This window comes from Equus caballus, chromosome 29 (genome assembly GCF_041296265.1).
Source record: "Equus caballus isolate H_3958 breed thoroughbred chromosome 29, TB-T2T, whole genome shotgun sequence".
NCBI classification, from domain to species: Eukaryota; Metazoa; Chordata; class Mammalia; order Perissodactyla; family Equidae; genus Equus; species Equus caballus.
The window spans coordinates 21346796-21373061 of NC_091712.1; the positions used below are offsets into that span (position 1 = coordinate 21346796).

The following is a 26266-nucleotide window of genomic DNA, read 5'->3' on the forward strand; positions in this document are numbered from 1 at the left end:
CAGCGTCCCACATGCCACAACTAGAAGAACCCACAACGAAGAATACACAACTATGTACCGGGGGGCGTTGGGGAGAAAAATGAAAAAGTAAAAAAAAATCTTTAAAAATATAAAAAAAAAAAAAAAAAAGATTTTCGCAGTAAAACATATGAATAGTCTCACTAAATAGGATAAATAAAGACTTAAAATAGGCTCAAGTCATTTTAGGTCAGGGTTTGCTCCTCCATTAGTTCATGTCAGCATAGGTTTTGCTGCCAAATGAACAACAAAAAAACCTTTATCAAACTTTTTGAATTATTAAATTATAGCTAACGGATTGTGGACCTCAGCCTTCATTATTACTATTATTATTATTATTATTATTATCTCTTCTTTGTTTTTATAATTAGTTGTTTAAACATCTCTGCCTCTGGCCAGCATACTGGACACTATTAGCAGGTCCAGATTTACTCCCTTCTGCATCCTAACAACATGCTTTACACAGAGAAAATGCTTACTATTTTTTCTGAATTGAATAAGCATAGATAAGGAAGATTGTCTGTTAATATTTGACTCCTCTAGGCAAATCAGATATAGAGGGTGTGGTACAAGGTTATGCCCAGGAAGCAGTCACGATGAGTTACTACAGTCCACACAGGCTCTAGGCCTTATGACTGGATGAGACGATGACTGTTCTGAAACACTGTAATTTCCATCAATTAGTAAAAGATGCCTTGTAAATAGGGATGCCAGGAAAAAAACGGATACCATATATAGGATCTTCATCTAAAATGACTCTAATGGGCTCAGTCCATTCTGCTTTCTAAAAAACTTTAAAGAGCAAATGTTTACAGTCAACACCAGTATATCTGCATACTATTCAACTCCTGCTAGTACATAAAACCTAAGCCTTTCAATTCTTCACTGAGAATTTTAGCTTGCTATGCTTTAGTTAAACCATACCGTAAACATATCTACTTTAAAGTTAGCTAGAAATCATTTCAGCGACGGTATTGCTAATATAATTCATAAAGCAAAATAGAAAATATGATCGTCAAAATAAAACTATGAATTGTGTTACAATTTTGTATATACTAAGTGAACCACCTGTCATCTTTTAATAACTTAAGAGTTAAAACTCAAGGGTTTATGGAGCTGGCCCCAGGGTATAGTGGTTAAGTCCAACACGCTCTGCATCTGTGGCCCGGGTTTGCAGGTTTGGATCTTGGGCATGGACCTATACCACTTGTCAAGCCATGCTGTGGCAGCGACCCACATACAAAACAGAGGAAGACTGGCACAGATGTTAGCTCAGGGCTAATCTTCCTCATGCAAAAAAAAAAAACTTAAAGGTTTATAGTATTTTCAAACTTTATGTAATGTGTTTGCTTGGAATGAAAACTCTTGAGCAAGAAGCTTATAAATTACATAAATTTGTGCAGAATTCTTTGGCATGTAAATTTTAAAGAAAATTTTTACATGGATTTCATTATTCCTACCTTCTAAGTATTTAGAGATTTTCTCCAGTCGGACTGGCATGTGAAAGTAAAAAAACAATTAGACATATAAATATTAATGCATGCATAATGTGTCAGTTACGGAATTAAAAACTAGGTAAAACAGTCCAACCTGAGGTTAAATCAGAACTTCTGCCACTCTTTTTGTCCTCTACAATTTCATAAAATGGACCTATAACTTGTAGCAATTCTTCAACTTTCTCAGTCATGGGCATAGTTTCAAGAATCTGTAATTGAAAGAAACAAATCGTGTGAAACAACAAACAATCTGACCTACACTAGCATCAAATAATATGATATTTACAATTTACTGATTGATAATTTTGAGACTTTAATTTCATTTATAGACTCCCAAAGTATCTATATTAATTACATACTTAATATATATACCCACCTAGAAAAGTTTCAAGAATATTAAAGATTTAAAATTGTTCTCATTTTGAAGGCTACTTTACATAAGCTTCATGTAAAGTTTTACACAATAATCAATAAATTATGCATTATGTTAAATAAAATACAAAACTGGGGTTAGTATAAAATTTTTACATCTGTTCTTTAACACTAAGGTAAATTTCTAAAAGGGCACAAAAGTAAAGTAGGAAATGATAACCACTTTCAGACACCTTCATAACTATGGGCCAATTTCGAATCATCAAATCTAAAGAGCAGGGTAAATTAACTGAAAAGGCATTCAAATAAATAGCTATCAACTGGTGACTGGTAAAAGAAATGACAGTATTTCCACATATGGAATATTGTGCAGATATTAATGACTAAGGTTAGCTTCGTGTGTGCTAATTGGAAAAATATCTATAATTTCTTTTTACATGCAAAAAGCCAGTGGCCACACAGTGTTTAATATGATACCATTATTAGTCTTGTCTCTCTTTAATAATAAAAGATATGTACATTAAAAAACCCAAACATCAAAAGAAGTATAAACTGAAAAATAAGTCTTCCTCATTCCCTCCATTTTAACTCTTTAGTTGTAATTACTTTTAACTGTATTTTGTAGATTGATTCAGAAGACATATATGTCATTCTTGCATATTTTTCAGCTTATATGCAGTTTTAAAGTGGCCATTTATATCTTTAAAATTAACAACCTTGGACTCATTCTCCCAGATTTACTGTTCATTCACTGCCTATCATTTTTTAAAAGTTATTTTACTGAGGTCATATTGGTTTATAACATTGTGTAGTTTCAGGTGTAAATTATTATATATCAGTTTCTGTATAGAACGCATCGTGCTCACCACCAATAGTCTAGTTTTCATCTGTCATCATATATCTGTGCCCCTCTACCCCTTTTGCCCACCTCCCCACCCCTTTCCCCTCTAATAACCACTAATCTGTTCTCCCTTTATCCATGTGTTTGTTTATCTTCCACATACGAGTGCGTTCACTGCCCATCTTTCACAATAGAATGTAAGCTCAGTGAAAAAGGGCCTTCGTCTGTTTTTGATCACTCCTGTATTTCCAGTTAGAATTCTCAATTTCTGTTCAAACAACATGCTTTTATTTTTAAACTAGATACAGGAAAGACCATAAGTAGTCTACAGTAATCAGCAAATCTGATATGATTTTGAGCTGAGATACCCCCATCAACAGCACCATCCTGTGTGGCAGGGGGGGAGTAGGGGGGGGCGGTTTGTTGAGAGAGATTATATAGAATGAACTATGTTAACAATATCTGGTTTTACTGATTATAATTTAATTTCACAGCTCTTAGTAAATTATCGTGCTCTTTCCTATGCTGTTTATCACGCTAATTGCTGCTTCTACCAACCAATGGGAGTGAAAAGAATGCTTTAATCATTAAATATCTTTTTGCTAAAGATAATATTTGTTATTGTAAGGTTGGGGCCATTAGGGAGAGCATTTTTATAGCTTATGTCAGATATATGATTTATAATATATTTGGATTATAATAATAATTCCAAGAATTAGATTCAAACCAAAAACTGAAACTATAAGGTAATGTTTACTTTGACATGACCAAAGACACAGCTAATAAACGGCAGAGAGAGGATTCAAACACAAGTCAAACACATACACTGGAATAGTGTATATAAAGACTTGACTGAGCAGTATCTGGTAAGCCCACCACAGACCCCATCCTGACCTCCACCTAATACCTCCTTTGATCCTCCTCCAAACCAGATCTCTTTTGGTTCTCTCTCAATTAAAGACTAAAGTAGGCCAACTGATTCAGTGTTGAGTTTCTCATACCCCCTAAGGTAAGACAGTGAATTATGGACTTGAAATGCCAGAACTAAATAAATGGAGTATGTGCTGGTGCTAAGCAAAAATAAGCAGAGTAATTTTTCTTTCAGTAACCTAGAATTTCAGTGGTCAAGACAGTCAGGACAAATGGCCACAGCAAGATACGCCAGAATTTAAGAGGTTATTCTCTGAAGAAGAAACTTTCAAAACATAAAACCAAGAATGATCTTAGCCCTTTGCAAAATTCTCTCCCACACTCCAATGGTGAAATGAAAGAAATGGCACACACGCAAACACACATACACACACACACAAGATGTAGGCAGAGATAGAGAGAGACACAGACAGACAAGCTGACAGAGGAAAATCTCAGTCTAGGTAACTACTACTTATCCTCAGAGAAGATTTTATTTAAAGTGTAAGGTAATTAACTTAACTCAATTGGATTGTAACATCCTAATGAGGAATGTTTTAACAGAAAAATCTGGTAAGCTGCATGGACTCTAGAAAAGCAGCATCCACAGCACAGTAATTTTTCTAGGTTTATCAAACACTTTTCCCCAGTGAGAGACATCATTTCCATAAGATGAAAACATACTGGAAAGGTGGAGGTACACTGCACTGTAATGCAAAGACTACACGCCTCGGGCTGTTTTGCCAGATGAACATATCTCTTACAGCCATCCAAATCCCAGCGCTCTACTCCCTGTTCAACAGACAATCTTAGCAACACTAATCCAGTTTCTCAAGTGCCTCTGACACTTTGAGGAGTGTCCTATATCTCAATCCTGAGTAAGCTGATCACTAGAAAAGTGTATCGCTCACTGTAAGTTAAGAAATCAGAATTCTGGTTTTTCCCTAATCTCCAAAAGATGGTTATCATGAGTCAAGCCTTAAAAAGCAAATCAACCTTCAGTACTCAGAGAAGGCTAAAGTTCTAGACTTGTAGGGCTACAGACCAGACCCTTGGCCACGATAACTTCCAGGCCCCATCCCTGGAGACTCTGTTCTGATCCTCCATCTTACTACAGTGATTACCCCATCCTCTCAGAAATCCTGAAGTAGTCAGTCTGGGGTGTGCTGGGGCATTTGTAGTCCTCTTTTACAAGGTCCCCAGGTGACTCTAATGTGCAGTCACAGAGTCGAGTACACTGATCTCTCTTTAAATTCAACAGACATAATGCACATTATTCAAGTACTGGCTGAATTTTCTGGAAATCCCCATAACATAGCCTATACAATTTGTACAGAAAATAGAATTTTACATTTTCTGCTGATTATGAATCAAAATAAACTTTATTTAAAGAAACATGTATTACATCCCAAACCACATTAGTTACTCTATTCCCTCAAAGCTAAAATCCTATTAAATTATTTTAAAAGAATTTTTGATTCCAGCAACTTTTTCAGTGATATTTCACTGGACAGTTTACAAATTATGAAAAGTGATTTTCTATAAAACATTGTTGTAACATATAAATTTAATAAGGTTCCTTAAACCCTTGACTGCAAAGCCACAGAATGAGATTTATAATACAAGAGTAATTCTAAAGAGCAATAGTACGGTGATTTGTGAACTATATTTGTGAACAAATTATGTGTAAAAACATAATTTGATGGCTGCTTCAGCTAGTAAATTATTTCAATTAGAAAAAGTCCCTTGGGCCAGCCCCGTGGCCAAGTGGTTAAGCTCCCACGCTCGGCTTCCGAGGCCCACGGTTTCACTGGTTTGGATCCTGGGCGTGGACGTGGCACCACTCATCAAGCGACACTGAGGTGGTGTCCCACATGCCACAACTAGAAGGACCCACAACTAAAAAAAAAAAATATATATATATATATATATATACACACAACTATGTACCAGGGGGCTTTGGGGAGGAAAAGGAAAAATAAAATCTTTTAAAAAAAAAAGCTTAATAAAGAAAAAGTCCCGAATTGAGTAATCAAGTCTTTGGGATGATGTACTATCCCACATGATTATCTAGAAATACAGAATTTTATCTATCCATATCCACAAAGCTAAACTCTAAAAATAAAAGACTAATCAAATTTTCAATCTACAAATACCCTAATTTTAGATGTATCTCTAAAAGTTTACCATAAACTTATTATAGTCACAGTGATTAAAAGAAATTTTAAAAGTCTGAATGAAAATAGTTGGTGGATTCTTTTAATTAGAGTAGTTACAGAAATTTACAGGCACAGCAGAAGTATTTTAAAACAGCTAAAAGGCAGAAGCATAGTTTTAATCTCTCCTGAGGAAAAATAAAAAAGAACACACATTGTTTCCTTCCCTTCTCACTTTAAACTGTGGCTACATCATTAATTAACAAAATTGGATAGGAAAAATGGGTAAATTTTATTTAATGTGTCACTTCAACTTTACATTACACAAGTGTGTCCTAAAAGTGATGACGATATTTAAGGTAAAGAAAAAGGAACAGATATCAAACCAAAAAGGCTTTAGACTGTCTCTCTCTCTCTCTGCTTTAGAAAGGTTCCTTTGTTGCTGTTACTGACATAGTTAACAGCCAAAAGAACTAAACTCTGCCCTCTGTTGTAAATAAACAAGGTCCACTAAAAAAAATCGGGAGAATGTAACAAAGGGCACAACTTTGAGCAGTATAGAAGAGATTAGAGTCAAAAAAAAAAAAAACCTAGGTTGAATCTACCGAATAAAAATTACTACAGAGACTAATATTGTCAAACCGTCCAGCATAAAAACTATCCCTTTTTATAGATTTTCTTTATGTTCAAAGATAATTTATTTAAGATTATCAAACAGACCTAGAGCTCACAACTTCTGACCCATCTCCAACATAAAAATGGTCCTTTATAAAAAGGCACTAAAATAATCTTTAAAACTTATGATTTCTTCATAAATTTGCTCCTCTAAACGACCCCTTGAAAAGACTTAAAAGACCTAATTAATAAGGAATGCACTCCTTAGTAGTTCCCACAGAAACTAACAGTATCCTTATCACGTTCTGCTTCTGAAGGATCTTCACACTCACAGAAAAAGGCTTGTTACTGAGAAGCCCAGGGATGGGACTATCTCAGTTTAGGAGTCAAAACTTGTGTGAGAACATTGTTGGGCATTCTTGTTAACTATTTCTCCTCAATAAAAAGTTCCAAAGCAGAAATACTATCAAGACAGCCCAGGTAATTCCCAGACTCCTGAGTAAGGGACATCAATCTTTTAAAAGATTCTTATTTCTACACTTTTGCAGAAGTTGACTATAGAGAAAGACAGGGAAGATGAAAAACAAAAAAAATCAAGATATTACCACAATGTGATATATCCTAAGGAAAAAACACCTTAAGATAAACTTTGATGAGACAGATAAAGCCCTAATACGTTGAATAATCTAGATTCTCTAACATATTACAATCTCCCTGTTCCTTAAAACAAAGCAGCTAATTTGCCTGACAAAATTAAATCAGAGCGGCTCTGAATATTTTTATTTTCTACTGTGAATTATTTTCCCTACCTTTTTCATTTCTTCAACATATGCAATCATGGCTTCCTCTTTGGTCATATCCCCCAATGCACTCCAAGCATCCCTAGAAACGAAAATACCCAAATAACAACAAAAGACATTTGATTGTCAATTGCTAAGAATACAATTTATAGTTGATGCTATAGTGTCATTAACTTAAAACAGGCTCTACTTAAAGCCATATTATGTTTCCAAAGGACCTCTTTAAATGTACCACCTCGAAGAAAAATATTACAGTGAATAAACTGGCAAATTTAATAGTATTTAAAACTAAGTATATAACCCACCTACAGACGATAAACTATAGTCTGGTGAGTATAGAGACTATATTATATAGACTATAGACCGTTCATAAATATTTGCTAAGAACTCTTTAAAAGTTTTGATAGCATTATAGAGAACAGTGACAGAAATGAGCATTTTAGAAGACTGCATGAACTGTCACAGCCATGTTTTAAACGAAGAGAAGTTTTGGTTAGTAGTTTCCATTAATTTAAACAAGAGTCCAACTTATACCCCTGAAAAATGGAAGGAGTTTCTTACTTCTAAAAAAAATGAAAATGTGAGGGACAAAAAAATTTTAACCCCTAGATAGCAAGAATAATCTCTTGAAATTTTTGCCTAACATGAAAATCTCTCTTTTTATACTTTTCCAGAAGCAGTTTAACTCCGCCAAAGGTCAATACTGAGAAAAATCATAAATAAACAAATTTTCTTAAAATAGATTAAATAACATATTGCTATTATGTTTAACCTATTATTTTATGAGCATTCACAAAGATTTTAGAGGAAACTACAGTACTAAGAAATCCTCAAAGGAGTCAAAGGACTTTCAATTCAAGGTAAAGAAATTTAGCCATCAAAATGCGTGGCTCTTGAGACATGCTTCACCAGTTACCAAATCCTGCTCGGAATGTATAGTCTACATTAGGCTACATTAGACGTTTTGTTACATGTCTGTAAAGTCTTCAATAATATTTAAGAACATTAAATGTTAGTCAACTGGAAAAATTCTAGAGCTATCTCTGGATATTTTATGATTCTTTTAAGTATATTAAAAATCAAATTTCTATTGAAATACAGTGGGAGGAGTGAGGCCTAGATAAAAAGTTAGCATGGCAGCATCTGAGTCATGTTCCTAGTTACTTATTATCTTAAAGGCTCAAAGCAAACACTGTCACTCGACAAGCAAAAGTCATTATTTTTCTTTGCAGGTAAAACAGGCAGAAGAGTTTGTTTATTTATTTAACTTAGTCTGGGAGTTGGTCTTGGCATGATAAAAAGAAAAAACTACATAAAAAGGAAGCCTAACTAAGAATGCTTTTTTATCTTTGAGACACCTACCCTTTTTGGTTTTATTGTTTTCCTCTCTTGCCCAAGTTTCTATTTGAGTGAAATTGTGTTAAGAGCACCTGGAGGATAAAAATTGTATCCAGTACCCAGAATCCTTTATGCACAGAATAATGCATAACCACATATACAACAGTCAGATGATAATTATGTCATTAAACTAAAAATTCTTTCATAGCTTTCTATACAAAATTACCATTTATATCTTCCAACAGGGTCCCAGAATCCAGGCCTCGAAAGTGTGCAGGGTCCTTCAGTCGCCTGCTTATAGAAGCTGTAGAACTTGAGCATCATTTCATGCGTTGGCTGAAACGAACCTATGAGAAACATGCATTACACACAGATCTCCTGGAGAATACAATTCGTACGCTAAGGCTACAAATTAGCTGAGCTATACTAATAATGATTTTTAAATATTTCATTAATACTTCAGACAACTATTTATTTACTTCTATCTTATAGAAACAAAAATTATGGCTCTATTAGTTGCTTTACTCCTTTAATATAAAAAAACCCCTCTGATTTTACACTTTAATAGCAACACCTAAAACAGATCAATAAATTAAAAAATAAATGAACAACCTGCTGTAGGTGTAACCAAAATATCTAGCAAATATCATTTAAAAACTAAATTTATTAAAATATAGACTATTATGCAACTGTAATAAAGTATTTTTATTCAAAGATTGTGACAAACTAAAACTGACTAGCATAAATGAAAAAGTTAAATGTATACTCTGTTTAATAAAACTCCAATATTAAGAAATTGAACTCCTCTTGGCCAAATTTCAATTTCTCAACGGATAAGGAACTTTCGCTAAAGCCAACCAGTGTGTATTGTGGTAGAAAAATAATCCAAGACAAAATAGATTTCTCAATTCCTACCTCTATAATTTTGGACACATCAGTTTTTTTGAAGATCAGTCTTCATATACATTTCTAGCACATCTACAACCTTTTTTCTTAATTTTTTTAATTTTTTTATTTTTTGAGGAAGATTAGCCCTGAGCTAACTGCTGCCAATCCTCCTCTTTTTCGCTGAGGAAGACTGGCCCTGAGCTAACATCCATGCCCATCTTCCTCGACTTTACACATGGGATGCCTACCGCAGCATGGCTTGCCAAGCAGTATCACGTCTGCATCCGGGATCAGAACCGGTGAACCCTGGGCCACCAAAGCGGAACGTGTGCACTTAACCGCTGCGACACCCAGCCGGCCCCTCTACAACCTTTTTAATGTTTAAAAATTTCAAGCTGTATGAACAAGTGCTATAAGTTGCAATACTCTTAATAACAGGGAAAATTTGGAATGTAAGTGTTTTATAATAAATAAGTGGCTAAATAATTATGATACACATATACAACTGGATAATTTATAACTACAGCCCTTAAAAATTAGATTGTAGAAAAATATAATGACATGAGAAAAGTTTCATGATCTACTATAAAATGAGAAAAAAATAGCAGTTTAAAAACAGCATATCCAGCATAATCCATTTTTGCAAAATAAGTATTCATGTACATAAAGAGTAGAGTGGAAGGAAACACATCAAAACGTTAAGAAAAGGATATCTCTGGATAGCAGGCATACAAATTATTTTTATTGTCCTTTTTGCTTATTTGTGTTTAAAACATTTTACATTCAGTGTGTATTACTTTTATACCAAAAATTATTATAAAAATAAAAATTAAAACTGTAAAAAGATATTTTAAAAACTTTAAACAGATAACATGTAGTAATCAAAAGCTAACAGTTTCTAAATGCGGTGAAAATTACAATACAGCCAAGCTGAGAGCTGGTATTTCAGGTTTGGCCAAGAGTACGTAATTAATTTCAAAATCACAATAATAATTATCTACATTAGTTCATATAGGAGTATCTATTACATATGGTGTTTCAATGATATAGTTAGTCCTCCTTTATATAGCAGAGGGAAAAAAATGGAGAAACTACAGTTAAAAACTGTTGCCTATTTAAATAACACAAACCTAAATTTAAAACATCAAAAGCCTCATCTCATAATATCTTCATAAGTCAATCAAGTAAGATTTAGAAGTCTATTGGTTAAGGTGAATGATACATACATTAAAGTAGGTTATAGCAAAAACTGCTAACATATATTGAGTGTACTCTGTGTGTAAGACACTGGATAAAGTATGATCTCTGTCCTCAAGGTGATATATTGATAAATCACATGATATATTTGATATATGTGTTTACAAGATTATCTACGAATTTAAAATTCTAAAGGCCAAAGGCATACCAAACATAGTTGCCACAAGACTTATTATAACCTTAGGCCTTACATAAAGATTAAGTAACAAGGAACAGAAAGATTAAGTAACAAGGAGCAAAAAATTGTAAGATCTTACTCTCTGCAAAATAGCCCAGGCAGATCAAACAATTTTAAAGTATTATTATACAAACATTGAATAATTCATTATAACAATATTTGTGCTTCAATTAACATCAACATAGTTTCTGAAGGTAACAGTATACTGAATACTGTCCACCACAGGTGCCCTTTGGTATCTTAACTTTGCAATATCTTCTTAAATGTCATGTAAATACAAACTGTATTTACACTTACAAGGGTTTCTTAATAAGTGATATAGAACGTCAAAGATAGTACACTGGAGACACCAAGTCTAACTTCATCAATTTCCAAAAAGATATTAAAATGTGTGTAGAAAGGATAAAGGTATGACTTACATAAAACTCTCAGAATCATGCCTTTCTACAAACCCTCTTAATCAGGTATTTAAAAAAATCAATATCTAAATAAGTTCCTATATTATTTCTTTACATTTTGTTCAGGTGCTCTTATCTTTCAACCCGCGATATGTCTTCCTCCAATTTGACGTTTGAGATTACAAAAGGAATACTATTTTGTGTACTGCATATTTCTTTTTTAAAACCTTTTGAATCTGCACTTAATTAATTTTTATTGAATGGTATTGAATATTCGTTACTTAGCTAAATGATGATTAATGAAAACAGACATGATTAAAAACTATAGTAATGTATTAATGTTACATTTAGTTTTACACTCTTGCACAATAAAAGTACTAAAATGCATCATTAAAAAATACGTTTTGTTTTTGTTTTGAGGAAGATTAGGCCTGAGCTAACATCGGCTGCCAATCCTCCTCTTTTTCCTGAGGAAGACTGGCCCTGAGCTAACATCCGTGCCCACCTTCCTGTACTTTACGGGTGGGACGCCTACCATAGCATGGCTTGCCAAACGGTGCCATGTCCGCACCAGGGATCCGAACTGGCGTACCCCGGGCGGCCGAAGCGGAACATGCGTACTTAACCGCTGTGCCACCCGGCCGGCCCCCCGAAATACACGTTTATTGTGAAAAATAATTCATCTAATGCAAAAGGAGATGAAGTAAAAAGCAGAAGTCCCCCTCTCCAAGCTTCCCAACAGAAAAAAGTATCTGAACAACGGCCTTAAACTTCCCAATATTGGTCAAAAACATAAAATCACAAATTCAAAAAGCTCTACAAACCCCAACGAGCATAAATATGAAGAAAACCACACCCAGATACATCATACTCAAATTGCTGAAAACCAACGACAAAGAGAAGAGAAAAATCTTGAAAACAGCCAGAGAGAAGTGACACATTAAATACAAGAGAACAGCAACTCGAACGACTTTTCTCCCAAGCTGCAAAGAAGGTCCAATATGAGTATAAAAAAGCGAACACTGTTACAGTAAAATAGCAAAAAAAAAAAAAAAAAAAAGTGATATAGTATATATATTTATTAAAATAAAAGAAATCGTTTTACCAAAGAACATAATTGTTCTTTCCTTTCTCTCTTTTCATATTGAAAGTTTCCAAAAAGGCTTAAATAGTAGACTTTATGAGTATGAGGTATCAACCATCTCCATGCCATTTTTTTTAAACATACCCAAATCCGCAGTCATTACGAGACAAGACTTCTGTTTTCAACAACATAAACTACTTAAAATCTGGAGAATATACTTGTCTCTGGCTTGAAAGATCAGCAGGTAATTAATTCACATTCGCTACGTCCCCTTCAATTACATTCCTTTTAAACGCAGAAAAGAAGTAGGTTAAATAAGCAAGACTGGAAGCAGAAGGGAGGTTTAAAGGAGCTGAGGTTCAGGGACCGGGGCCTCAGGCCTCTGCAAGAGGCTTCTGCAGCGGGGACCCGGTGCACGTACCATTTTTCGGCAAACTCTGGATCACCTTCACCGCCGCCTCAAACCTGGTTTCATGCACTGATCTCGTGTCCGCCATCTCCAGCCGCCAGCGCCGGCCCCGGTCCCCAGGTGTGTCGGCTGGAATCAGGCAGCAGCAGCACCAGCTTTCCCAGGAGCCTGCATGAAACTGGAACATGGAGCGCAGCCGCGGATCAACATGCCCAGAGGGAGGAGGCCGGGAGCGCAGCTGGTCAGTTCCCCGTTGCCCTGCCCTATCCAGGCCACACCGACCGTCGTGGCCCGGCTCCTTCCTCCTCCCCGGGGCGTGACCAAGGCCGAGCAGCAGGCCCGCGAAGACAGAAAAACAACTCACCGAGAGGAAGAGCATCTCTAGCAGAAGGCGAAGGGGCTCCCGCCACTGGTGGTCGCGGAGCCGCTCTCCCACCCGTAGGACCCTGGCGGAGCAGCCACACCCCCCATCCCGGCGGGGTCGGTCTGTCGGTCCGCGCCCTCCCCACAGCCACGCCCCGGAGCCACCCCAGGACCCACTAGCTCGCGCCGCCGGCGCGCAGCAAACTCCACCCACCCGCCCCGCGGAGGCGGCGGCGACGCGCGCTGTCCGTCGGAGCCCCGAGAAGGGCCCGGGAAGGAGGAAAGGAAGAGGAGTGCGATGGGGCCGCGGAGGACCCGCTGCCCGCTGTTTGAGCGGGGTGGACCCACGTGTCCGCCCGCGCAGCTGCACCGGCGGAGCGCGCCCGGGCCCAAAGTTGCGCGCGTCGGCACCGCTGGGCGGAAAAATGCCTCTGCGGTGCCCAGAGCCTGCCCTCTCTGGTTAAGATTTCAGGAACGTGATGGGACTAAGCAAAGGGCTTTAGCTCCGGAAGGCTCGGTGAAACCTTAAGTTCTGCCATTGACGTTCTGTGACCTAGAGCAAGTTACTTTAGCCTCTCCGGTGGCAGTCTTTGTACCACCCTAAAGGGCAGATGAAAGGATTAGGGATGTTGGATAGGGGTGCTTAGCAGTGCTTGGCTCGCAGCTCTTTGAGACAGGGACGTCCGAGCAACACCGAAAGGACAGGGGAGGTCGCCAGCTACTAGACTGGGCCGGGGGAGAGAGGGCACCTTCCCGGGCACCACCCCTAACAGCGAGCCCGGGGAGCCGGGCCCGGCCCAGCCCAGCTCCAGCCCGATTTAATAGGCGACAGGGCGTGGGGGAGGGGCGAACGATGAACCAGCATGGATCAACCCTAAAAATGGGTACCCTGGGCCTGAACCTTTCTAGCACAACGCCCCGCGTCCTCAGGCCTCTAGGAAGCGCCCCAGGCCCATCGAGGGGGGACTGACATGGTTGTTGGGGTGGAGTCCTGCAGCCCGGAAATCCCAAAGTCGCCAGGTCGCTTTTGTCAGTTCGGGATGGGTTAGGAGGGTTACTAGTACAAAGCTAGACGCAGACTATAAGTTACTTTTCTCTCCGAGCCGCAGTGCCGGCATTTACCTTGGTACTGCCGGGCAAGGCCTGTCCGGTAATGTCCCCGACGCCCGCCCCTCGCCCTGCCTCGCGGACTTGTGGGAAATGTAGTCCCCCCTCCGCGGAGCTTCAGGACAGCCCCCTCGGGCGGGAGCTTCCTCCCACCCGTTCCGGTTCGGTTGCTCGGCCCCGCAGACGCTCGAGCCTGGCGGCAGAAATCCGTCTTTTCTACTGCGTCGCTCTGTACCAATTCAAAATACCTACCACATCAGCTTCCAGCAAAAGGGACGCACTTGAATCGGAGAACTGGGCTCCAATTTCTTGCTCTTGATCCTTACTGACTTTGAGGTTGCGTATATGAAAGCAAAGAGGGCCATTCAGGTAATGAAGGCTACTGCTTACTGAGTGCCGGGTTTCTGCCAAGCAGATGACACGTATTCCAGAAACTTTTGTAGGGTCTTTGGGGATGAGGACTTTAAGACTCATCTTATCTGATTTGCCCGAGGTCCTACAATTTAGTAAGTAGGAGAACCAGGAGTCAGTCAATCCAAAAAAACTCTTACTTAAGTCTTAGCCTTTTTCCATGATACCAAATTGTAAGAGACTAACAATTTTTCTAATTTACTCAAACTAGGAAGACTTTGTGTGTTTAATATCTACTGCTTCCTCTACTCTTTTTTCTTGCTCTTTGATGATATGCTTTTCAGTTCCAGTCTACTCGGTCACGCATACTTATAAAAGGACTTGGGTATTTTTTCCCTAATCCAGGACTTCATTTTGACAACTGTTCGTTGAGCTTATGTAATAAACTAATTTACAGTATGTTGATCTTTAGATAATGATGAGTAAGAGTTTTGTGCCAATAATTTCTGTTGAATTTCCATTTGCTGGTAGTCTGGATTTCCAATAAAGGAGAATAGCATAAGGAGAAAGGAACTTGAGGTTATTCAGGTAAAAGTATTTAAAAAGTAGCTCTTTCACATCGCTGGGCTCGTTTAGGTGTGGTAACTCCTGCTGAAACCTAATGATGAATATGATGGATTGAATCAGTTCCCAAGGTGCCTTCCAATTTTGTGAAACTGTAATTTTACCTAAAATATATGTCTTGGAACACTAGTTAATGTCTTTCAGTACTTACAGTACAGTGCCCAATATGAAGCTTTTTTTTAATTGAAATATAATTGACATATAACTTCATATTAGCTCAGGTGTACAACATAATGATTCAATATTTGTATATATTGTGGAATGATCACCATAATAAGCATTCTTGATCATGTATTTCTAGAGATGTTTTAATTAATAAGAGGCCCATTCTTACACGTGACTATAAGAAAGATAAAATAATTAGCTTATGGATCTTAAGAAACATAAAGGAATATATATTGAAATAACTAAAAAAGGCTTCTTCAAGATGCTCTTTCCTTTACAAACATTTTTAAACCCCTACTGTGTCCCATGTGATGTAGTTGACACTGAGGTTTACAAAGCCCCTCGGGGAACTCAGTCTAGTGTGGTCAACAGATATGTAATATAGGAATTGCAACACAATGCAAAAGTGTTGAAATTAAAGGATGTAAAAAATGCTACATTATGTGCATCAAAAGACAACTACAAAAATGTTAATAACAACGCTATTTGGTAATAGCCCAACCTGGAAACGACTCAGTGACCATCAGCAGTAGACTGGGTAAATAGGGACTGCTGAAGAGCAGTGAGAACAAATGAACTACACCTATTCAACATCTATGAATCTCAGACGTAATGTGGAGAAAAAGAATATAGATTCAAAAGAGAACATATTGTATGATTCCATTTATATAAAGTTCAAAAACAGGCAAAACCAGCCTATGTTCAAATTCAGGCTGGAGATAGAGTGTCTGGAAATGGAATGTGGGAATTATGGGGTTATGGTAATGTTCTATTTGTTGAATTTGGTGCTTGTTACATGAGTATGTTCACTTTGTGAAACTCAATTGAATGTGTAACTAAGATTTGTTCATTTTTGTTTATGTCATGCTTCAATTGAAATTTACGTTAATATTTTTTTAAGTGCCATGGGAACAAGAGAGTAATTAAATGTATGTGACACAGATGAGGAAGATGTCATAGAGGAAGCAACATTTCACCTGATTCTTCTGGGATGAGATGTTATTTACAAGCAGAGATGATGAGAGAGAGTCATTCTGGGAAAGATGTAAAAGCTAAAACATCATACCATATGTGATAAGCAGGAAATTTGTTCATGTGTTGGGATCAAAGATGTGAGGGAAGGTGGGACAAGGTATTGGATGAAAAGCTGATTGAGGCCGACTTAAGGTCATATATGCCCTGCAAAGGAGTTTGTACTTTATTTATAAATCCATAAAGATGAAATATTTTGATTCAGCTAGAATTTGATCAGGAAAGTAGAACCACTGTGATTGGTGTGGCATGAGATTAATTACAGGGATTAGACTTTATAGAATTATGGGAGCTGGTCAAGAGGCCTGTGGAAGACTATTGCCTCTGTGTCTGGAGGCGGGCCTAAAATTACTCTAGGTCAGCATGTCCTATAGTCAGGAACTGGTGTGAAGTAGGGAAGAGCAAAGACAAATCGAAACCCCTACGGACAAAGCAGAACCAATGAGGACAAATTGAATCCTGTATTTTCTCTCACTGCCTCTAAACTCAATGACGTAGATGACCTTCAGAACAAAAAGGAACCAGTCTCCATGGAGCTGAACTCATGCCTGAGCTAAGACTCAAGAGAAACTGTGGGTCAAGCTGCTACTCCATGCCTGGCACCTTTCAGAGCTGCTTCACTTCTACCTCCCAAATCTCACATAAATTCTTATGGCAACCCAAAGTTGGAACAATACAGGGAAGGGAATTCTGGGAGATATAGGTCCAGCTTCTCTAAGAATAATGACTCAATGCAAATTTACCACAATTATTCTAATTGTTACTTTTAGAGTGGCCAAACAAAGTTTATTCCAGGAATACATAGAAAGGTAAACTTCTTTAAAAATCTACTAACATAGATAAAAAGAGAAAATGGGGGGGGGGGAACCCTTGGCGGTTATTCAGAAATACCATCTCTTATGGACTGAATATTTGTGTGTCCAAAATTCACATGTTGAAGCTCTAACCCCAAGTGTGACTATATTTGGAGACTGGGCCTGTTGATCAAGGTTAAATGAGGTCATAAGGGCGAGACTCTAATCCAGTAGGGCTGGTCCGCTCAGAAGAAGGGGAAGAGAGACCAGAGCTCTTTCTCTCCACTATATGAGGACACACCAAGAAGGCAGCAAGCCAGGAAAACAGCTCTCACCAGAAACCAAATCAGCTGGCACCTTGATCATGGACTTCCAAGCCTCCAGAACCATGAGATATAAATTTCTGTTGTTTAAGCCACCCAGTTTGTAGTATTTTGTTATGGAAGCAGACACCAGTCATACTTCTGGCAGTCATAGCCAATGAAATGAAACAGGAAAAAGAAATGAGGCATAAACATAAGAAAGGAAGAGTCAAAATGATTATTTTTAGATAATATTGTCTATCTAGAAAAAATAACGTTGAATAAACTAAAATACTATTGAAATTAATATGAGTCCAAGAAGGTGAATAACTTAAGGTAAACATACAAAATCTATAGTTTCCTATTAGAATATTGAAATACAAAAATCAAACCTAGATAGATTAAAAACTTAAATGTAAAAAACAAAAGTACAAACTTGTAGAACATAAGAAAGCCTTAGCTAATGCAAGCAAGACAAAAGAATATGAATGAAATGTAAGAATCAGGAAAGAAAAAGTAAACATTTCATTATTTGCAGATGTTGTCCACATAGAAAATTTAAGGGAAGCTACAATTATTACAACTAAGAAAGGTTTTAGCAAGGTTGTTGAACATAAGCTCAATCAATAGTGATCCTTCAAACCAACAGTAATCAATTAGAAAATGTAACAGAAAAAATCATATTCACAGTAACAATAACTTCCAAAGTACTAGAAACAAATAAAAAATGTGTAATACTTTCGTGGAGAAAAATTGTAAAATTTACCAATGGACATGAAAGACCTGAATAAATGGACATATAATAGTTATGTCCAAAGTTATAAAGGGGAAAATTTTTCCCAAATTAACTCATAAATGCAATGTAACTCCACTTATAATCCCTACAGGACTCTGAGGAACTTTATAAGCTGACTAAAAACCTTACGGAAAGACTCAGAGCAGGCAAGATGACTCCAGGAAGAACATTTTACGTTAGTCAGGGTGGGGTAGCTGCTACCATCAACAACTGCAGTATCTCGGAGACTTAACACAGTAAAATTCATGTGTTACACATGTCACAGTCCAATGCTAGTCAGTAGAAGAAGAGCAAGGGATGGGTGAGCTCTGCTCCATTGAGTCATCAGAGTGCAATATGCTTCTGTCTAGTGGCTCCATCATCCTGGAGGACCTCACATTCCTCTGCTGGATCTGCTGCGTCCAGCCAGAAGAGGAGGGCAGAGAGAAGGCACAGAGAATCTCAATGGAAATTTTAAGGAGCCGCATCTGGAAGTGGCAAATATCACTTTCCACCAACATTTCATTGGTCCCACTTAACTTCTAGCAAGACTGAAAAATTTTAGTCTAGCTAAATTTCTAGAGAAAAAGAAAACTGGACTTGGTGAACAAGTAGCAATCTCTACCACAATGGATTGGCCCTGCCAAGTAGCATACTTAGGGACCATTGGTAATTAATGAGTGTGATAGCGACTGAAGAAAAGCTACTTAGTTTAATGGGACAGAGGAGAGAACCTAGAGATAGGCATTAAAAATTAGTGGAGAAAGGATGAACTATTTAATGAATAGCAATGGACCAATTCCACATAGAAAACAAAGATAATAAGATCCTTACCTCAGACATACACATAATAAATTCCACACAGATTAAGGATCTACTGTGTAAAATATGTCTTTAAAATCATTACAAGAAAAATAGAATAGCGGCTTCATTGCACAACACTGGGGGACACCATTTGTGTTATAATCTATGTTAATTGGTGCTCCCTGAAGTTGTGCAGCCCAGTGGTCTTGTTTATGGTTAAGTGTTAATGAAAGGTTTACTTAACAAGCCCCAAAAATAGAATTACAAAAAGAAAATATGGATGAATGTCTTAGTCAGCTTAGGCTGCAATAAATAAACACAGACTGGGTGACTTAAACAACAGACATTTGTTTCTCACAATTCTGGAGCCTGTGAAGTCCAAGATCAGGGTCCTAGTTGGATGGGGTTCTTAGTGGGGGTCCCCTCCCTGGCTTGCAAATGGCTGCCTTGCTGTATCCTCACATACCCTTTCCCCAGTACCATATGTACTCATTGAGAGGGAAAGATCTCTTTCTCTTCATCTTCTTATAAGGACACTGATCCCGTCATGAGAGTCCTACCCTCCTGAACTAATCTAACCCTAATTACCTCCCCAAGGCCCCACCTCCAAAAAGCATCACATTGAGGATTAGAGTTTCAGGAGATGAATTTGGAGTAGACACAAATGTTCAGTCCATAACAATACATTTGACTACATCCAAATTAAAAACTTTAGTATGAAAGAAGATACATAATATGAAATGAAAAGCATGCCACAGATTTGGAAAAAATACTTTCAACACATATATTGATTGATACAGTCTCCAATTACAACTCCTTTCTCCCTTGTCTCTACAGAGATTATGAAAAGCTAAAACCTCAATTTCCGAGCCCCTCTTACAGCTAAAGGTAGCCATGTGTCGCTGTTCTGGTTTATGATTAGAGTGGAAGTTGCTGGATAGTGCTTATGTGAAGGATTTTTACATGTAAAGATTTAGCTGGCACACCCCTTTCCCCTTTTTGGCTTTTGCCTTTTACCCTCATCCTTCTTCTTCCTGAAAGGTTGTTAAAATGGATAGAGGTATAGCAGCTGTCTTGCCCCATAATGACAAAAACATATACCAGAGGGGTGAAAACAGAAAGAGAAGAGGAGCCTGGGTTCTTGATGACATCATGAACATCTGCACAAGCCTCATACAGTGCATGTCCAAATCTCTTGATCCAAGAAAAACATAAACATCTGTCTTTCTCAAGGTTTTTTGTTGCTTGAAGAAAAATGGAATTTATAACTGAAACAATCTGTAACAGACAAAAGATTTTTGCACAGAAGAAATAAAGAGCTCTTTAACTAAAACTAAAAGACAAAAATTCAATGGAAAAATGGCTAAAGGAAAAGCTCTGGCACGTAACAGAAGAGGAAAAATAAATGGCCAAAAACACAAATGAGAAGATACTCAATCTCAGTAGTAATCAGAGAAACACAAATTAAAACAAGGATATACCATTTTTTCTTCATCAGTCTTGGTAGTAGTTTTATGTCTGACAGTATAAGATGCTAGTGGTAATATGAACATATGGAACTCTCATAAATTGATACAACCTACTAGAGATAAATTTGGTATTTTCTACCAAAAATGAAAGTATACAGACCCACTAATGAAGCAATCTCCTTTTCTAGCATATATTCTGTAAAACTCTCACCCATGTGTACATGGAGACAGGTATAAAGATGTCCATCAGAGAGCTTTGTGTAATAGTAAGCAGTTTGAAATAACCAAAACATCTTCAAATGGAGAATAGATAATAAAATGTGGAACATTTGAACAATGAAATACTATACAGCAATGAAAAGGAATAGACTATACTATGCTATATGAATCTAAAGAATATATGTTAAGTGAAAAAATCAATTTGTAGCATATATAAAGCACAAAACAGAACTATAAGTTGTTTATACAAACACTATAGAAAATTATTTTTTCAATAGATAGAATGATAAACACTAAATTCATGCTAGAGATTGCCTTGGGTGAAGGGACTGCTTATGGTGCATAAATGGTCTACATTTTTATCTGAATATTTTATTTCCCTTTAAAAAGAAAATATGAAAAAGTAACAGTTTTCAATTTTTTATAGAACTTTACCCAATTGCCCCACATTGCTTATTGAATAATCCATTGTTTCTCCCCTGATTTGAAATGCTACCTTTTAAATACTAGTTCCCACAACTCAGTAAAACAAACAAATAAACAAACAAAAACCTGGATTTTTAAATGGGCAAAGAATTTGAATAGATATTTCTGCAAAGATGATATGCAAATGGCCAATAATCACATGAAATGATGCTCAACATGACTAATCAATAGAGAAATGCAAATCAAAACCACAGTTAAATGCCACTTCACATTCATTAGGATGGCTGCTTTGAAAAAAACAGAAAATCACAGTGTTGGCAAGGATGCAGAGAAATTGAAACCATTATTCATTGCTGGTGGGAACATAAAATGGTACAGCTGCTCTGGAAAGCAGAATGGCAGTTCTTCAACATATTTTAGAAATAGAATTATCATATGACCCAGCAATTTCCTCCCTAATATATATCCAAAAACATTGAGAGCAGAGACTCAGACATATGTTTGTACGACCATGTTCATAGCAGCAATATTCACAATAGCTGAAAGGTGGAAGTAACCCAAGTGTCCGTGAACAGCTGAATGGATAAACTAGATGTGGTATATAAATACAATGGAATATGATTCAGCCTTAAAAATGAAGGAAATTCTGACACATGCTGCAACATGGATAAACCTTGAAGATATTATGCTAAGTGAGATAAGCCAGTGACAAAGGAGAAATATCGCAAGATTCCATGACGTATCTAGAGTAGTTAAATTCGTACAGACAGAAAGTGGAATGGTGGTTGCCAGGGGCTGGGTGGAGGGGTGAATGGGGAATTATTTAATGGGTATGAAATTTCACTTTGGGAAGAAGAAAAAGTTCTGGAGATGGAGGATGGTGATGATTGCATATCATTATGAAAGTATTTAACAGTACTGAACTGTACACTTAAAAATGGTTAAAATGGTAACATTTTTGTTATGTATATTTTATCACCATTAGAAAGTCAAGTTTATAAATTATATGCCTTTGGAAAATCTGGAAGCAGTAGGAAAATGGAGAAATCTTATTACACAAAAATTAACTTTGCAATGCAAATCTTTATTTTTTTTGATAACTCACGCCTTTATATTTATTTCACTAAAGCCAAATCCATCAACTATTTTCATCCAAGATTAATCGGAACTAAAAGGTTGGACTGTTTTTCTTCAGAGAGTGAATATCTTTCCTGCCTGCAATAGGCTAGTGTGTTCCAAACAGAGTAAATGGAACTGCCTTAAAAACAATACGGGAGTGATGTCAGCAGCATGGTGGAGTGAACTGTTCCCTTTGTCTCTCCCCCTTCAAACTACGACTAAATGGACATTCATTGATCAGCAGAGGATGCCCACAGAGAGCATCAGGACACCTGAGAGACCACACAGCTATACGTCTGAAGGTGGAGGCACTACCCCTGAGGAGGTGGTGGAGATAGGTGAACACTCTCTGACCCCCAGGCAGCCCAGTACACTTGCGCAACTGCTCTCCCAGCTAGAGCACTCAGAGCACCACTGCAGCTCCAAAGGTGGGAGCGCTCCCCAGTGCAAATGTGGAAACAGTTAATGGCAGACTTGAGCCCCATTTGATTGCTTCCCTGTGTAGTGGGAGAGTCCACAGGGCTGCACAGTCCACAGGGAATGGCTCAGGCTTGGACCCAGTGGGGAGGTCCTACCCACCAAGCACAAAGGCTGGAGCAACCTAGGAGCAGATGGCGGTGGGCCTGTGAGCCAAGGCAAACAAGCTCCCAGCTGCCTCGAACTCCCATAGTACCACTGTGGCCCTGAAGGAGGGGGCACAACTTGACAGTACTGTGGGAGCAGGCAGCAGCAGCCCTGAGCCCATGCATGATCATTCTCTGGTCCAGTCGGAGAGCCCACAGTCCTGCCCCAGTCCCAGGGAGTGGCTCTTGCTCTAACTCAGTGGGGAGGTGAAACTCACCAAACACAAGAGCTGGTGTGACCTAGGAGCAGATAGTGGCATGTCTGTGGCCCAGGCAAATGAGCTCCTGGCTGACATGAACACCCATACTAAGAGTGTAGCCCCAAAGCAGGAAGCACATCTTGGTAGGACTGTAAGAGCAGGGGGCAGCAGCCCTGAGGCCCTGCATGATTGCTTTCCCATTCAGTGGGAGACCCTACAGCGCCACTGCAATCCCAAGAAGTGGCCCAGGCTCAGACAGGCACAGCTGAAAAGGATCATGGTGGGCTCAGATTACACAGCTCCTGCCCTGCTCCACAGTTGCAGCAGGTGGAACCTGCAACCAAATACTATCACTATGCAATGACACAAATCCACTCCATCAAAGGGTATGAAGAAATATATTAATATTCCAGGCCAGAAGGGAAAAGATAAACACCCAGAAATAAATACTGAAAGCAAAGAAATCTGCAATCTAAATGACAGAGAATTCAAAATAGCCATCATAGAAAAACTCAATGAGTTACAAGAGAATTCAGAAAGGCAGTTGAATGAAATCAGGAACAAAATTAATGAACAGAGGAAATTCTTCACAAAGGAGATCAAAACTATAAAGAAAAACCAGTCAGAAAGGTTGGAGATGAAAAACACAATGAGTGAGATAAAGAAAAATCTGGAGTCCTTACATAACTGAGCTGATATTATGGAGGGTAGAATTAGCAGTCTAGAGGTTAGGAACCCAGAAATGCTCCACATGGATGAGGAGAGAGAAATGACACTAAAAAGAAATGAAGAAATTCTCCAAGAAATATCTGACTCAATTAGAAAATGCAACATAAGGATTATAGGTATTCCAGAAGGGGAAGAGAGGGAGAGCTCAGCAGAGAGCTTGTTCAAAGAAATAATAACTGAGAACTTCCCTAGCCTGGAGAAGGAGCTGGAACTACATGTAAATGAAGCCAATAGGACACCTAATTACAACAATGTAAAAAGACCTCCAAGATGTATATTAGCAAAGCTGGCAAAAGTCAATGACAAAAAATATTAAGGGCAGTAAGGCAGAAGAGAATAACCTACAAAGGAACTCTTATCAGGCTCTCAGCAGAAATTTTCAGCCAATAATACTTTATCCAGTGAAAATATCCTTCAGATATGATGGAGAAATAAAAACTTCATCAGATAAACAAAAGCTGAGGAAGTCCATCACCACAAGACCCCCCCCCACACACACACACACACAAGAAATGATCAAGAAGGCCCTCATACCAGAAAGAAGAAAGGGTTTACAAAGCCTTGAGCAAGGAGATAAATAGGCAGACAAAATCAGAAAATTGCAATTTTATCAGAACAAAGCAGCAAATAGTCAATTATAACTCTAAAGATACAGGGAAGGAAAACATCAAAAATAAAAATAATCACTTCACTTTAACCACAAATTTTCAACACATAATGAAATAAGCTATGAAAACAACTTAGAAGGGGAAGAGGAGAGGGATGAAAGCTGCTTAGACCAAAATAAAAAGAGGCTATCAGAGAATGGACTATCTCATCTACAAGATCTTTTATACAAACCTCATGGTAACCACTAAACAAATAATCCAAAAGAGAAAACCATCAGAGAGAGCCAGCAAACTGAATTTGCAGTCAAAATACACAGGATAACAAACAAGGGAAATACAGAAAAACTGGAAAACAAGTGATAAAATGGCAGCATTAAGTCCTCATATATCAATAATCATTCTAAATGTAAATGGGTTGAATTCTCCAATCAAAATACACAGAGGGTCTGGATGGATTAAAAAACAGTACCCACCAGTATGCTTCCTCCAGGAAACATATCTCACCTCTAAAGACAAACACAGGCTCAGAGTGAAGGGGTGGAAGATGATACTCCAAGCAAATGGCAAACAAAAGAAAGCAGGTGTTGCCATATTTACATCACATGAAGTGGTCTTCAAGATAAAAAAGGCAGTGAGAGACAAAGAGGGCAGTATATAATGATAAAGGGGACACTCCACCAAGAGAATATAACACACATATATATAAGCACCCAAAACAGGAGCACCAAATTACATAAAGCAACTATCAACAGACCTAAAGGGAGAAATAAGCAATGCAATAATAGTAGGGGACCTCAACAACCCTCCTATACCAATGGATAGATCATCCGGACAGAAAGCCAACGAGGAAACAGTGGCCTTAAATCAAACACTAGACCAGATGGACTTACTAGATACATGTAGAACATTCCATCCAAAATCAGCAGAATACACATTCTTCTCAAGTGTACATGGAACATTATCAAAGATAGACCATACATTAGGAAACAAGGCAAGCCTCAATAAATTTAAGAAGACTGAAATCATATCAAGCATTTTCTGACCATAATGCCATGAAACTAGAAATCAACTACAAGAAAAAAGCTGAGAAAGGGACAAATATGTGGAGACTAAACAACGTGCTCCTGAACAAACAATGTATCATTTAAGAAATTAAAGGAAAAATCAAAGAATATCTGGAGAAGAATGAAAATGAAAATACACCATACTAACTCATATGGGATGCAGCAAAATTGGTCCTAAGAGGGAAATTCATAGCAATACAGACCGACCTTAACAAACAAGAAAAATCTCAAATAACCAATCTTAAACTACACCTAGTAGAATTTGAAAAAGAAGAACAAACAAAGCCCAAAGTCAGCACAAGGAGGGAAATAATAAAAATTAGAGCAGAAATAAATGAACTAGAAACCAAAAAAACAGTAGAAAAGATTAATGAAACAAAGAGCTGATCCTTTGAGAAGATAAACAAAATTCACAAACACTTAGAATCACTAGAAGAAAAAGAAAGAAGCCTCAATAAAATAAAATTAGAAATTTAAAGGGAGAAATTACAATGGACATCATAGAAATATGAAGGATTATAAGAGAATACTATGAAAAACTATTTGCCAAAAAATTGGACAATCTAGAAGAAATGGATAAATTCTTAGACTCATACAACCTCCAAAAACTGAACCAAGAAGAAATACAGAATTGGAATAGACCCATCACAAGTAAAGAGATTGAAACAGTAATTAAAAACCTCCCAAAAAATAAAAGTTGAGGACCAGATGGCTTCTCTGGAAAATTCTACCA

General features: G+C 37.7%; 2 protein-coding genes across 21 annotated transcripts in view; one reads left to right on the forward strand and one right to left on the reverse strand.

The window, feature by feature from the left end:
* The window catches only part of ACBD5 (acyl-CoA binding domain containing 5), a 40379-nt gene extending 26003 nt beyond the window's left edge, over positions 1-14376 (reverse strand). For 2 of the 17 annotated variants that reach the window (XM_070254752.1, XM_023632051.2), the window contains exons 1-6: positions 14245-14376; positions 12772-12937; positions 8772-8892; positions 7217-7289; positions 1609-1723; positions 1479-1511 (exon numbers count right to left, since the gene is read on the reverse strand). In XM_070254752.1, the coding sequence (XP_070110853.1) occupies positions 1479-1511; positions 1609-1723; positions 7217-7289; positions 8772-8892; positions 12772-12847 (418 nt within the window). In that variant the 5' untranslated portion in view covers positions 12848-12937; positions 14245-14376. Of the gene's footprint in view, positions 1-1478; positions 1512-1608; positions 1724-7216; positions 7290-8771; positions 8893-12771; positions 12938-13123 lie in introns of all 17 variants that reach the window. The other 15 variants (XM_070254753.1, XM_023632053.2, XM_070254757.1 and 12 more) reach the window with 13 other exon arrangements.
* An 8-nt stretch (positions 14377-14384) lies between these two features.
* The window catches only part of ABI1 (abl interactor 1), a 152212-nt gene continuing 140330 nt past the window's right edge, over positions 14385-26266 (forward strand). For 3 of the 4 annotated variants that reach the window (XM_023632057.2, XM_070254762.1, XM_070254767.1), the window contains exon 1: positions 14399-14598. In XM_023632057.2, the coding sequence (XP_023487825.1) occupies positions 14575-14598 (24 nt within the window). In that variant the 5' untranslated portion in view covers positions 14399-14574. Of the gene's footprint in view, positions 14599-26266 lie in introns of all 4 variants that reach the window. The other variant, XM_070254766.1, reaches the window with a different exon arrangement.